Source organism: Danio rerio, chromosome 18 (assembly GCF_052040795.2).
Source record: "Danio rerio strain M-AB ecotype USA chromosome 18, GRCz13ab, whole genome shotgun sequence".
NCBI classification, from domain to species: Eukaryota; Metazoa; Chordata; class Actinopteri; order Cypriniformes; family Danionidae; genus Danio; species Danio rerio.
In genome coordinates this window covers 22708461-22724575 of record NC_141038.1, presented here as the reverse complement: position 1 = coordinate 22724575, position 16115 = coordinate 22708461, and the positions used below count along the sequence as shown (strand labels likewise).

General features: G+C 34.5%; 1 protein-coding gene across 1 annotated transcript; it reads left to right on the top strand.

The window, feature by feature from the left end:
* Nucleotides 1-5863: 5863 nt before the first annotated feature.
* On the top strand, nt 5864-15740 carry got2a (glutamic-oxaloacetic transaminase 2a, mitochondrial). The gene is given in 10 exon segments (NM_213379.1): nt 5864-6008; nt 8696-8852; nt 9318-9446; nt 9549-9608; nt 11375-11536; nt 11623-11727; nt 11923-12073; nt 14055-14220; nt 14307-14457; nt 14537-15740. Coding segments are annotated over 10 exon segments (1287 nt in total). The 5' UTR covers nt 5864-5925; the 3' UTR covers nt 14660-15740.
* The last annotated feature ends 375 nt before the right edge of the window (nt 15741-16115 follow it).

Here is a 16115-nt window from a genome sequence, read left to right as displayed (position 1 = left end):
CAAAATATGATATTTTGCTAGCTATTTTTCAAGACACTTCTAAACAGCTTAAATTAAAAGCTTAAATAGGTTAATTAGATTAACTAGGAAGGTTAGGATAATTAGGCAAGTTATTATATAACGATAGTTTGTTCTGTACACTATCGGGGGTGCGGGGATGTAGCTTAAAGGGGCTAATAATATTTACCTTTAAAAGTTTTTTTTTTTGTCAAAATATAACAAAAAAGACTTTCTCCAGAAGAAAAAATATTATCAGACATACTGTGAAAAATTTCCTTGCTCTGTTAAGCATCACTTGGAATATTTTTAAAAAGAAAAAAAAAAAGATTCAAATAGGGCTAATAATTCTGACTTCAACTGTTTCTGTCAATCTTCTGTTAAACTTCTTTTACCAGTTTAAAACAAATATTAGATTTTTTTTTAACAACAAGAAAGTGTCATATTTATTTACATATATAGACATATTTATTTACCTTTCAAGACAACAAAATACAAGGTTTTCACTTAAGAAGTGTTAAGAAATCAATATTTGGTCATTTTGAAAAACTGAAATCAAAATCATTTTACAATTTGAGAAAGAAATGTTATCAGATCTTTATAGGATAAAACAAATATTAACATTTTGACCAAACCCATCCTCGATTCTTCTAAGATGACAAATTCTATGTTTATTTAACATACTACATATATTCTATAACATTTGCGATACTTTTGAAATATAAAAAAAATATATACATTTCATAAATATATTTAAGATAGCTGTTTTAAGATTAAGAATACTGATCAATGAGGATTAAAAAATCATTGAAGAAATATTTAATGGCACAATATTAAGTGGAATGTGGATCTGGATGTATGAATTTTGTATTTTAATGTTTTTTTGGTCTTTGTTGTTATGTATTAATGTAATTTTGTGTTTTGTTCGGTGGAACCCAGGAAAAATAGCCTGATAAATAAATTAATTAATTAATTAATTAAATGTCGTAAATATTTTACAATTTAATACAAATATTTCCATTTTCATTCATTTTCTATCAAAATAAAATTATTAGAAAATGTTTTTGTTTTTTTAATTGGCAAAGCAACATTAACATGTTTAATACTTTAACAATACTGGCGTTTTCTTTCTTAAGCGATACCAGTGACAATCTATTTAATAACAAATAAAGGAAAGACCATTTTTATAAAACGTTTTCTCAGCTTCAAGCATTTTTCTTGCTTTCTTATTTTGATCAAATACAACATCGGGAAGCATTCATAATCCATTACAATGTCTATATTGTAGTTGCTGGACCAATGAATTAATAAATGAAGAGAATTCTACTCTTTTATTGATGGTGTTTAAATATAGCTACTGTAAATTTAAAGAGGAATTGAAAGTGGACGGCTCAAATCCACCTCTTCTCTATATTCTCTAAGAGTCTGTGTTTGTCAAAAAGATTAACCGTGTTTTCTAAAGGTAATCAATGCTATAATTGTCCTTTGTATCATCTTGAAGCCTTAAATGTCTTTCGATTTCTTTAGACATTTAGAAAGAACTTTTTAAGACTTAATGAAGCTGATCTACACATAAAAACAACTGATTTAGTTCCACAACTGTTCAAAAAGCTAGTGGAAAAAAAATATTTATAATCATTCATTAACTTTTTTCTACTTCCACAGTTTTCTGCAGTGTAAAAGGATAGTTCGCAAAAAATAAAAAATAAATACTCATTATTTATTGATTTAAGTGGTTCCAACGAATTACACTGTAAAAAAGTGGTTAGTTAAAAAAAATTGCCATAAAAGTAACAATTTAACTTTACTTTAAAAAGTGAGTAAATCAGTTAAGTTGGAATGGTTAAGTTGACCTAACTTCATTTTTATAATTATGCACATTTATTTACTTAATAATTTTAAGACAATGGGTTCACTTTTTAAGTAAAGCCAAACAATCTCTTTTTTACAGTGAATGCAGCATTCTTCAAAATACTTTCTTTATTGTACAACAGAAGAAAAAATGGTTACACTTTGGGTACAATTCTCGCTATTAACAGACCATTATATAGGACTTTTAGCTCAACAGACTCCTAATTTGCTGCTTAGTAGCTATTAAGGTAGTTGCGTTTAGATAGGATTAGGGATGTACAATAAAATCATGCTGAATCTATAAGTACAAACAAACAGCCTATATCTTAATAACAGGTAGGTATTAATAATGTAATTGTATTTTTTAATTTGTGTATCTATTTATATAGTCCATTTATCATGTATGGCCCATCAAGTATACACCCAAAGCGCTTCACAGTCATTGAGGGGGGTCTCTCCACATCATCACTAGTGTGCAGCATCCACTTGGATGATGCGACAACAGCCACAGGACAACGGTGCCACTGCTTCACCACACACCAGCTATAGGTGGAGTGGAGAGACATTGATAGAGCCAAATCAGTGGATGGGGATGATTGGGAGGCCATGTTGGGGAAGGGCCGATCGAGAGAATTTGGCCAGGACAGCAGGGTAACTTTATCGCTGTCAACACTGCCAATTTTACACTGTCCTGTTTTTTTTTTTTTTTGAAGTATGCTGTTGCATTTTGCACTGTCGTTGTATTTGCACTGTCTGGAGCGAGCACCTAAGCTTTTCCCTCATCGAAGCACACATGCTGCTGATAATGTGACAATAAAAGTGATTTGATTTGATTTGATTTTACGAGAAGTGCCATGGGATTTTTAATGACCACAGAGAGTCAGGACCTTGATTTAAAGTCTCATCCAAAAAATAGCACTCACTGGTAGTGTCCGCTTCAATATACTGGGGCATTCGGACTCACACAGACCGCAGATTAAGCTCCACTTCCAACAGCAACATAGCTTTCTTATGTGGTCCCCCATCCAGGTACTAAACAGGCTCAGCACTGCTTAGCTTCAGTGACTGTGGCATAATAAATGAGTTAATAGTGAGAATTGGTGTTTAAACTAGTGTTAGCTTTAAAATAAAGGTTTGAAACCACTTGATAGTAAGAAAATAATTTGTCAATGTTCATTTTTGATGAAATATCCCTTTGATTTGACATATTTCTTTCATCTTTTCAATGTCATATTCATTAAAATGTACAAACCACATTAACCACCAAACACAATCCACATAAGCTCTGCCTCCAACAACAAGCTGAAGCACACAGCAACTACGCACATGCTAAACTTCTAAGATTTAACAGCCATGCTTTATCTTTCTTGGATCTCCTGCAAGGCAGAAGTTGTTTCTACTAAACCACCAAAGCTATATACCAATCCGCGTATAGAACAATTATAAAGGCCTTTAATGTCCTTGAGGCTCATTGAGAAGCTCAGAAAATTGAACGCATAAGAAAGGGGGATGGTGGACATAAGATGAAGAAAAGACCAGTGAAAATGGGCTTTAAGATTGCTGCTGATTAGTCACATCTGGTCAGATTTATTATGCAGGGTGTACCTAAAATATGGCAAAAGTGTCTGCCACTGCCAGTTACTGGAAATTTAATTTGAGATGTCAAACATAAGTGACGGCATATGAAATGAAATGGTAGAATGTTAGACGGCTGGCAGAGGATTTGCAATATTAGAAGTGCTGTATAGAGACATCAGCTTTTATATCCCAAGACAAGCTTGTAAGAGGTGAGTGTTACAGTATTTGCTCTTGTTTAAACGGAGATTGTTCATGCGTGCCAGCAGTGATGCGATGTGTGGAGCAACATTGACTCCAAGTGGACACTTGTTATAATTGCACTGTCGGTTTGCAATGATTCAATCCAGTGGACGTCCTGAATCTTCCATTGCTTGCATTTTTTCTGTTTTCAGAGCAAACCTGAGAAAAGCACAGCTTGTGAAAACTGTCATGTGATAATAGGATGATGATCAGGGCATTATATTTATACATTGACAATTGGGGGGTCAAGTTTTTCGATTATGTTCGCTAATATGCCTCAGTGAACCAAATTTATAGATTTATTTCAATTACATATAATTTATTAATCAAACTTGTTTTCATGTTTTTAGCGTTTTGAGGGATTTGTGATATTAAATAATCATATTAATAGATGACCAAAGATGCACGTATTGTTTATATCTGTCCATGTGCAAGCAAGTGTGTAGAAAATACAAACTGCATCCTTGAAAATACAAACTGTAATTCGCTGTCTGTTGTTACTCTAGATTTTGTCGGGTTTTACACATTACATACATTCACAAATTATGGACCATTGCAAATTACAGGGGTGGTCTGTGGTCAAATGTAGTTACGTTATCTTTTATTTTAATTAATCTATTATTTTCATTCATTCACTTTCTTGTCGGCTTAGTCCCTTTATTAATCCAGGGTCGCCACAGCGGAATGAACCGCCAACTTATCTAGCAAGTTTTTACGCAGCGGATACCCTTCCAGCTGCAACCCCTCTCAGGGAAACATACACACACACACACTACAGACAATTTAGCCTACCCAATTCACCTGTACCGCATGTCTTTGGACTGTGGGGAAAACCGGAGCACCCGGTCCCGGAGGAAACCCACGCGAACACAGGGAGAACTCTACACAGAAACGCCAACTGAGCCGAGGCTCGAACCGTGAGACAACAGCACTACCTACTGCGCCACTGCTTCGCCCCTAATCTATTATTTTAATTATTAATATTATTCAAAATACAGATCAGAACAAACTATTTCTTAACAATTAAAGGGCAAACCTCCGCACACACTCCCTCTCCTCCAACCCCACCCACGCCCCCCGCCCCAACCCCCCCCCCCCCCCCCCCCCCCCCCCCCGTAATTTGCACCCTGTTCAGGGTAAAAGTATAAGGCAATTATTGGGCAAAACGTGCCTTATAAATAGCAAAATATTTCTGAGTGTCTTTTAAATACTTTAAGCTTTGTTAAAATATTTTTTTATACATTGAAACTTTTTATTGCAAATGTTCTGTTGTTTGTTCAGCTCAGTTTTGTGCATGCGCGCTGTGTGCGTGCGTGCGTGTGTGTGTGTGTGTGTGTGTGTGTGTGTGAAAACTAAAAATGGTTAATCTATGGCATCAATAAACCCTGGTTTTCAGAACCTTGATTTTTAACATTAAAGTGCAACGTACAGCATTTTCCAAGTTTCTGTAATGTTGCATTAAATTATAATAATTTAATAATAATAATAATTATTATTATTATTATTGAAAATATGATAAACAATAATAATATTTAAATTAAATTATTCATTCATTCATTTTCTTTTCGGCTTAGTCCCTTTATTAATCTGGTGTCGCCACAGCGGAATGAACCGCCCAAATTAAATGAGTTATTATGAATTTATTATAGCCTATTGATAATAATAATATTATTATTATTAATAATAATAATAATAATAATAATAATAATAAAGTTGAACTTACTCTCGCTCTAATTTGCTTTATCGTTTAATAAATGTAAGCACACAGTTTACTGGACTGATAAGGTTTTTTTATTTTATAAAAAATAAATACGTTTCCTGACATAATGACAGGAATATTAATACTAAAATAAATAGTTTTGACTGTAAATAAAAAGAAAAAGGTGGAGCTCTGCAGTTAATATTTTATTTTCATAAAACAATTGTTATTTATTTTATAAACTTTACTTTATTGTTATTTTATAGTTATAAACTATTGATAATGCCTCTTACAATGTTAAACAACATCACCATCATGATGTAACCAAACTTGTTCTGCAGAGTTTAGCTCTTACTTTCTTCCACATACTTTCCGGGGGTTGGAGATAAACTCTGTTGGGCATTGGCCCTCAGTACTTTTAAAACTGTACTACCTCTATTGTCCAGCAGCTCAGCAGCGCAATGTCCTTGGAGGCGCTATAAGCAACAAAAGCAGCACACAAGTTCAACTTCACACACACTGTGCGTTTGTCTTCCAGCAAGTCACCTGCGCTTCCAGCAATGGCCCTGTTCAAATCCAGCAAGATTTTGTCTAGTGTCGGGTCTCAGACCCCTGTTTTAGCAGTCTTACAGCTCCGGGCAAGGTAATTTGAGCCTATGTTTTTCTTGTGCAAACACTCAGTTGACAAGTTAGCCTATGCTAGCGAGTTAGCGCACTGAGCAGCACAGCACTGCTTAAAGTTACAGTATGAGAATCTACTCCCACACAGGGATTTTAACCTTGTGCTTTTAATTCAACGTAGAACTACAGTATGCATGCTTTTGGTGTTAAACGAGTATTTATGTCTTTCAGACTGACATCATTCATAATAGCGTGAGCTGCTGTCAAATGTCAGAAGTTACAAACCTTATATCGTCGAACAGTTCCTGAGATCAGCAGACAGACGAGATATTTTTTGTAAAGGTGTTCATAATGGTGTTCATAATAATAATCAGCGCTACATCAGGTTCAACCAGGCCTTGCTGGCTGCAGGTTATCAGGCACCTAGCAGAACACTTTTATTTACTTACTTTTACTTTGCAATTTTGTATACTTGAAGTACCCCTTTGTTTACTACAGGAATATTATTTCATATTTATGCATAAATGTTCGTATTATTTCATGTTCATTCAATATCATTATTATGCATTTTGCTTTTATTTAACATGCATTTATTTAGTTTTGCATTAATGTAGTTCCTTTTACTGATGTTTTTTTTCTTTGTATTTATTTAAAATTTATGTTTATTCATTGAATATATGTTTTATTTGTTTGTTTGCTTGTCAACCTTGGGTTTACTTAATTATATAAGACCTAATTTTTCTTTGACTTGAGTAGAAATATTATAAAAAGAGTATGCCCTGGTAATGTCACATTACACCCACTTCCTCCTATTTCACCAATCACAACAGCCCATACTCAACCACAGACATGGATGCATGACTACATAAAACATCTAAAACTTTAAATTGTTGTCATTTGCTAATTTTTTTGTATTTTGATATTGAGGATAAACGCAGTAGTATCTCTTAAAAGCTGAGAGAACACCAAATGTGCAAGTAGCTTGTTTTTTATTGTAGTTTTAGTTTCTGACATTTAGAGCTGGGTTGAGATGGGCAGTATGTGAACATGACACATGATTGGCTCTGATGCTGAGGGTGGGGTGTTGTACACCTCTTTCCATTGGATTACAGTACTACTTTTATGTGGGTGGGGTTTGGATTGGAATTATACTCCCATTTTATACCGGTAATTACAGAGATGACCTACTGTTTGCCTGTGTAAGCTAACAGGTTCTTTATTTAGAAAGACATGGCCTTTCTGAAACCTTGTGCCAAGAATCTATCAGGACAAATACAGCTATGCTACGTGCCTCAAAGGCATTATGCTCCAGATTTAAGTGCAGACATGACTGTAAGCCTCATTACTGGTGGTAAAGGAATTTAGCAGTCGTTCAAGCTTTTAATTACCTTCCATCCAGTTTAAAAAAACAAAAACAAAAGCTATGTAATAATAATCACTTTCTGATAAACTTGGAGAAAAAACTTCCAAAGAATGGATAGATATTTTTCTTAATAAATGCACAATTTAGTTTTAGGGAAAGATTAAATGAGTCTGTATGTAACTATTCAAAGTAATTGAACTTCAGCCTTCCAAAATGGTTTGGAATTCATAGTTATGGGAGTGTTTGACTTCAGTTACTGTAAAAAGTTAATAGAGTTGTGGATTTAAAATTTTGAACTTTTGCATTTACATTCACGACATATTGATCAATACAGTATGCTGCTCTGTGATGGCCCTTTGAAAGTAAAATTAAATGTTCAAAATCCAAAGTAAAAACCAGCAAGCCAGCAATGATATTCAACCATTTTAAACTACCAAATTTACTTTAGCTACGTTCACAATCACATTGACTATGTTTACATGGACATCAGTAATCAAATGATTTGCCTTAATTTGATTAAGACAATAATATATTTAAGGTCTTTACCTGAGTTTTTTCTGTTTCTTTCATGATCCCATTTTATATGTTATAACACATAGTTCGACTAACATCATTGCGTCATGTCTTAATTTGATTTCTGTTTAGTTCCATTATTACCTTAATCAGATTAAATTTATCAGATCGGATTATTGGTGTCCATGTAAACATACTCACTGTCAGTCAAATCGAATTCCAAAATGTGCATTTCTGTATTGATGTAACAGATTTGTTTAGTGATTCACGAATTGGCAAAAAAAAGTAGCTAAAAGTAGCTTAAAATGTCATTGGGAGCAAATTTTACTAAAACAAATGAGATCATACTAATTCATATGAATTAGCCACTAAGTCAAGAAGTTAGAAAGTGCCTTGAGATTGTGTAGGTCAACTGAAAATATTTTTCTAGATCTGAGGTTTCCCGAACTGTGTACCATGGTAGTTAAGAAGCTAATTATGTCAATGCATTGTTGGAGGAACTAAGTAGTAAGTCAAGTTTCTTGAATTATTATTAATAATAAAAAAATTATTATGCTGCACTAACAGTTTTTGAACCATATTGCTAAGAGAATGGTAAGTTATGGTTAGGACGATTAGTTAGTGACATTGCACAGGTGGTGGAGTGATAATTTCTGCTAATTAAAAATAACCAGATCAAAATAATGTCAGATTACTGTTACAAATTACAAAAATTATATCTATGGACTATATGGATTATACACATAAATGTGAGTGGTTACAATCAGATATGCAAAAAAATTAGTTTGGATTGAGCATCTGAACAAGGTTTTTACTTTTTTTTTTTTTCTCAGCTCATGGTGGACTGAGGTACAGATGGGACCCCCTGATCCCATCCTGGGGGTCACGGAGGCTTTTAAGCGTGACACCAACCCCAAGAAGATGAACCTTGGAGTTGGAGCTTATAGAGATGATCAGGGGAAGCCATTCGTCCTCAGCAGTGTTCGAAAGGTGTGATATTAAATAGCTTAAAGGGATAACTCGCACAAAAATTAAGCTCTGTCATCATCTACTCGCACTTGACTTGTTCTAAATCATTTTTTTTTAATTATGTTGAGCGCAAAATTTTGAAGAATGTTGAAAACTGGTAACCATGCATAGTAGGAAATCAGTATAGATGTCAATAGTTAGTGTTTTTTTTACATTCTTCAATACACCTGTTAGTGTTGAACAAAAAACATTTTTGGGGTGAGGATCACAGTATTACATTTTTTTTGGGTGAGCTCTTCTTTCAAACACAACTCCATTAAAAGTATGTAAAAATTATATAATTTTGTAAGATTTCCTGGCGACTTTTTAATTGGCTAAAACACTTTTTTAGCATATAAACATCAATTGTCCCCGCTTACAGTCAGCCAAATAAAGTTTTAATTTAAATCCCTGCACAAAACAAATGACAGATTTTGGTTTTGTTAGGCTGAAGCCCAGATTGCTGCTAAGAAGTTGGATAAAGAGTACCTTCCTATTGGAGGTTTGGCAGACTTTTCAAAGGCCTGTGTTCAGCTGGCTCTTGGACCTGATAACGAGGTCCTGAAGAGCGGCAGAGTAAGTACTTTAAAGCAAAACATTTTTGAAAGGAAGTCTTTTGATTTTTGAAATTCTTATTACTAGATGTGATTATGAATTGCCAGTTCTGTTTGCGCACAGAGCATCACTGTCCAGACTATCTCAGGAACTGGATCTCTACGTATTGGAGCTAACTTTGTGGTATGTAATCAACGTTGTTTTCAGTTATAACACAACAGCAGTGGAAGTTAATATCCAATTCCTTTTCTCTGTAAGCATAAAACCTTTTAAGATAGATTCTATATTAGATTTGGGATTTGTAGGCAATGGTTTTTGTGTCTACATAAGTCATTACTAAGACATTTTTTAGTAAGGGCTTACTTAATACAGTCCATTTGTAAAACTTTAACAAAAGCTATGAAAAGTATGAACCAAAACGAAGCAGTATTGAGCTGAATCACAACATCTTTTTGATAAGAAGTATATGAAAATTGGGGGGGAAATGTACAAATACAAGACTGTCCTGACATCCATTGAATTATTAAATCACAATCAAATTAATAACAGAAAAATATAAAACTATTTGCTTGAAGATGATGATTGTTGTATCTATAGAAATGTTTTTTAGGTATCAAACTGTTTCAATTTCATAATGATAAAAATGAAGAGAAAATAATCTCTTGTCAAAGCTATGCTGCAGCTACTCACTCCCATGAAGCACTGAAGGGTGTTATTCAGTCAATGTAAAGTTTCTATCTTAGCTTTGGGATTGGTAGGCAATAGTTTTTGTGTTTACTTAAGCCATTACTACAAATTTTTCTTTTAGTAATGGCTTACTTTTGTTTTTTAATTCAGTCCATTTGTAAATATTTTTAACAAAACCAAGGAGCAATGAGCTGAATCATAAAATTGTAATCTTTTTGATTAGAAGTGTATGAAAAAAAATAAATTAAGTACAAGACTGTGTAGTGACATGCAATGAATAATGAAATTACCATCAAATTAATAAGAGAGAAGTGGATTTTGTTTATACACTAATTTTAAGAGGAGCACGTGCTTATGATTGATCACAGCTGGTCCCCGCATTAACTAACGCTTGATTCACCAATCAGACAATTCCCAACTCACTATAAATTACCAGAGTTTCCTACTTCAGTTATCATTACCTTGAAGAATCACACCTCCACCCTTACTCCTACACCTTTCTTTTATAGGGCAGCAGGGTGGCTCAGTGGTTAGCACTGTTGCCTCGCAGCAAGAACTTCACTTGTTCAAGTCCTTAACAGGCCAGTCGTCGCTTCTGTGTGAAGTTTACATGTTCTCCCGGTGCTCGCATTGGGTTTCCTTTCAGGTTTTATAGCAATATATAATCTATCATCAGCCCTACATAAGAGAGGAGATTCTCGAGACCTACCTGAGCTCAAATTCCCCATCTTATGAGCTCAGGGCTCTTTAATGCATGCCAAATACACTTTATAATCAATCATCAGCTAAGTGTGAGCTCTTAAATTTAAAAGTATTAGCTTGTTGTTGGATCTATAGAAACTTTTTTCAGTTTTCAAAATGTTTCAATTTTATAAGGATGTAAATGAAGACAAAATGATCTCTTATCAAAGCTATGCTCCCATGAAAGACTGAAGGATGTAATTCAGTCAGTGTCAAACTACTATCACTACTTATCAGTGTCTTACTTTAAAATATATTTTACAAAGTCATTTATTCGTGTGAAAGCTAAGCTTAATATTCAACAGCTATCACTCCCCACCATATCATCTTTGTCTTTCTTATTATCACAGTTAAAAATGGTTGGTTGTGCTTCTCAATACGTTTTAAATTAGATTTTGCAAAACTGAGTTTGGCCAATGCTATTAAAAAGACGTACTGTCGCCTCTATTGCTATGTCTCACTATTGATTATATGCCGGACACAAATACTAGTCATAATTATGTCTTTTTTATTTTGTCTAGTCACGATTCCACAATGCGTCCCGGGATGTGTACCTGCCTAAACCCTCTTGGGGCAACCACACACCAGTCTTCAGAGATGCAGGCATGCAGCTAAAGGCTTACACCTACTATGAACCCAAAACCTGTGGCTTTAATCTTAAAGGAGCCTTGGATGACATTTCAGTAAGAAAAATGTTCTTAAATGTTCTTAATGTAAACACCATACATCACAAATTAAATCTAATTTATTCAATAATAAACTCTTTCAGAAAATCCCTGAGAAGAGTGTAATTCTTCTTCATGCCTGCGCTCATAATCCCACCGGAGTGGACCCCAGGCCTGAGCAGTGGAAAGAGATGGCCGCTCTGATCAAGGTAACTGGTTCTGGCATTAAATTAAAGTCCGAGCTGACCTCAGAAAAGCTACTTAGTGAAGTGGCGGAGAGAGATGCATTATCTTGTCCATGCCTTATCTTTGACCATTTGGACTGATAAAAGAATGGCATGTCTTCAGTCTCAAACCAATGGCTGTTTTTGTGATAATACGATTCTTCTTTCTGGTTTTGACAGAAAAGAAATCTCCTGGTGTTCTTTGACATGGCTTACCAGGGATTTGCCAGTGGCGACATTGATCGTGACGCTTGGGCTGTGCGTTATTTCATTGAGCAGGGCCACAACATTCTACTGTCCCAGTCTTTTGCTAAGAACATGGGCCTGTATGGTGAGCATTAAATAAAAAAAATCTTCACTAATCACATTATACTTTTTACATAACAATGACCCGCAACTATAAAAAATTAAAGAGCTGTACTACACTATTTTTATAATAGATTGTGGCTAGGATATACATTTTAGATCAAAAGTTTGAAAAGTGTCTCTCTCTAAATCAGGATATCTTCCTATAATAAAAGCGGTAATATTGTGGAATACTGTTACAAATGAAAATAACACTTAGTTTTTGCCTCATTTTAGTGTCATTGCACTAGTTTTTGGTTTCATGTGATAATATCTAATATGCTGATTTGCTGCTTAATATACATTCATATTTTACGGTTAAATATTTTTATGGACATACGATTATGTATTTTTTAGGATCCAGTAAATTGATTGTTTGATTGCTTTTGTTGGAAATAGCGTCACTTTATTTTCAAACATAATGTGTTCTTGATTATTTAAAATTCTGAAAACTCTTGACTGACCATAAACTTAAATCCAGATTACTTTTAGATTACTCAAGATCAATCTATTTTTTCCACGTTTGTCATCTAAAATTCAGGTGCACTATCCACAAAAAAATTTACATGACATTTTACATAAACATTCTACAGAGACCCTGAAGGGACCTGATGGTCGGGGAAAAAACTGAGCGATAGGAAGATAAACATTTTTTTTAAGTTTTTGCATTATCTTGCAAATATGTTTTGTGAGGGAACGCAAAGATCTTTTGCATTCCCTCGCGAAACGGTTGTTTGACAAACACTTCCTTTTCACTTCATACATGTCAAACTTCCCATCTTGCTGGGATTCTCCCGCATTTTATTATTCTATTCTGCTATCATCCAGTCATTAAGTATTTTCCCATATTTCTCCCATGTTTTTAATCTTAAAAGCACATTGCGATCCGTATTATAAACTGATCCCAGATCAGCTTCTGTATACGCCATTTAAAGAGAAGCTAAAATGCAGGACGCTTTGGGATTCGGTATTGTGTTGAAGCAGACAAATCCACTTAATAATATGTAAACATGTCTGTCCTGCGTGTTTTATTTTAAACACAACTAATTTTGTCTTAAATGAGCATAAACAGTTACTAAAGTATAGAATGCTTTCATTGTAGATCTGTGCATTCTTACAGTGACGCCTCTGTTATCAAACAAAACAAAACAAGATAATTTGCTGCTCTTCACTTGTTTGATAACAGAGGTGTCACTTTAAATATCGTGTACAGAAGCTGATCTGGGATCAATTTATCATGCGGAGTGCGTCCGTCAGTCAGCGCTTATACATGCATTCACTGGTGCATTATAATGGAAAGAAAGTAAATGCAGACATTTTTATATTAATTTCAACGTGCTTTCAAGTTAAAAAATATGGGATAAATATGGGAAAATAGAGAATTATAGGATGATCGCGGGATAGAATGGTAAAATAAGGGAGAACCCTGGGAAAAACTGGAGAGTTGACATGTATGAAGGGAACAGGAAGTGTTTTGCAACGGAATGCAAAAACTTTTAAAACGTATATATATTTTTTCCTATCGCTCAGCTTTTTTTTCTCCCATCCACTTTTTTCACCCACCCATTTTTTCCCCATCATCACATCCCTTCCGGGTCTCTGTACCATTCCATATTATTAGTACTCATATAATCAATAAATTATGAATGATATACTGCTATTGCATCAATTTATAATCATTCAATGCTGTCATTTAATGGTGTCTCAGTCAAGTTTTTGTGTCCCGACATTCGATTTAGTTTGATACGGAGTGCCGATATACCACCTTACAATCACATACATACTTTTTTGTTAATGTTAGGTGCACTTTTAAGTACAATAAGTTCATTGAAATTAACTCATAATTGCAATATTCGTTGCATGCATTCAGTTACTACCCATTAAACAAGAAAAAATCCTACCAAATTAGACAAAATACTAGTTGAGAATATAGTATATTGAATTGCTCTGTACCTTTGTGTCTTGAGGTGAGCGTGTGGGAGGCTTCACAGTGGTTTGTAAGGATGCCGAAGAGGCCAAGCGTGTGGAATCTCAGCTGAAAATCCTCATTCGGCCCATCTACTCCAACCCACCCATGAATGGCGCTCGCATCGCCGCCACTATCCTCAACACACCTGAACTCTACAAAGAATGGTGAGGCCACAGATTAAACCCAGTCACCAAACACAGCCAATGAGTATCAAGCTGTACAGATATAACTGGTTTTATTTTCCCGGTAGGCTTCAGGAGGTAAAAGGCATGGCTGACCGCATCATTAGGATGAGAGAGATGCTCGTTTCCAACCTTAAAAAGGAGGGCTCCACTCACAACTGGCAACATGTCACTGACCAGATCGGGATGTTCTGCTTCACTGGGCTCAAACCGGAACAGGCAAGTCAAATGACAGTGCATTCTGGGAGTTTCTGATAAGGCTTCAGCTTTTCTCACCGACTTCTCTTCTTGTTGTCAGGTGGAGCGTCTGATTAATGAATTCTCTATATACATGACAAAAGATGGCCGGATTTCTGTGGCCGGAGTGACGTCTGCCAACGTGGAGTATCTTGCACATGCCATCCACGCCGTCACCAAGTGAAGCTAGCATCAAACGTAGTGATGATTTAATGTCTGTCAGGACCAGATAAGACATAGGATGAATGTAGACTTCCAGTTCACTTGATTTGGCATTATTAATGGTAATACATGACTGTGAATATGAGCCCAGCAATAAATTAAGACAGGATGCTTCCTTTCAAAATGATAAAAACAAGCTTTAAAGGATGTTGCTTATCATTGTTTCCTTTGTCGGAACTGATAAGAAGGTTTTTATGGTCTAAAATGTGCTGCTACATCAAGTAACACAAGTCTAACATGCTTTAAAAATATTTGTGTTTTTCAGATAAACGACTCTAAATTTGAAAAATAACTCAGTATGAAATAATAACAATAACCATTTTGAATAATTACCCATATACTCATGTAACTGAAAGTGCACTGATTTCATGTTTTGATGATTGCATCATCTTTGAACGACTGTTGCCAGTCTCATGTTCATTTCACCTAGAACTTTAGCACTTATTCTAAACATAGTTATTGTGAGTTTGCTACTAGTGGTGGAAGATTGTCCATAGTGTGTGCAATATATTTGTTCTCATGCAGCTTGTCAGGTTTATTTTACTTTTCTGGCTAGAATTTTTCACACACGGATAGTTTCATAAATTGATATAGGCATTTACATTCATTTTGTGTTTTGTTCTGGCCATTTAAAGGGATAGTTCACTCAAAATTTGTCACCCTCAAGACCTTCTAAATGGTTTGTTTTTTTCTACTGAACACAAATGAAGATCCTTTTCAGATTATGAGAAATTGGTAGCCATTGACATCTAAAACATTCAGTAGCTTCTGGTTTCAACATTCTTCTGAATGTCTTGTTGGGTGTTAAAAATGATGACAATTACATTTTTTTTGAGTGAACTATTAATCTCATTCATCATGTGTTAAACATACTGCATGTGAACAAAATCAAATGAAGATTCATTTTAGAATTAAAACCTATTTGAAATTGTAACTGATATATCAGTGGTTAATGATGCTTTAAGAAAAGCTCTCACCTGTGTGAATCTTGATTACATAAACATGCACTTTGTGAGGATAAATAAAACAAAAGTGCTGACGAATATATTTGTATAATTGTGTATTGTGTTCCTGTGGTTAATTGTATTTCCCTCAAGATTTCTCCAAAATGATGAAGTGTCATGAGTGGTGCTCTATGAATCCTATTTAAATGAATAAAAGTGAGCTCAACAAAAACCTACATATTTTATTTTTTTTATTTTGTATTTTTTTACATTCAATCAGTCATATTGTCGTATCTCATAAAACACTTTTTTTTGCTTGACCTGACAATACATGAACATCAGAACAATGTCCAAGGGATCATACACATATTTTATAAAGGTCAGTAATATAAAGTCATAAGAAAAACTATAATCACATACGTTTACAAATAACATATCATTAGACAGAAAGGGAAAATAATAATAATTATAGTA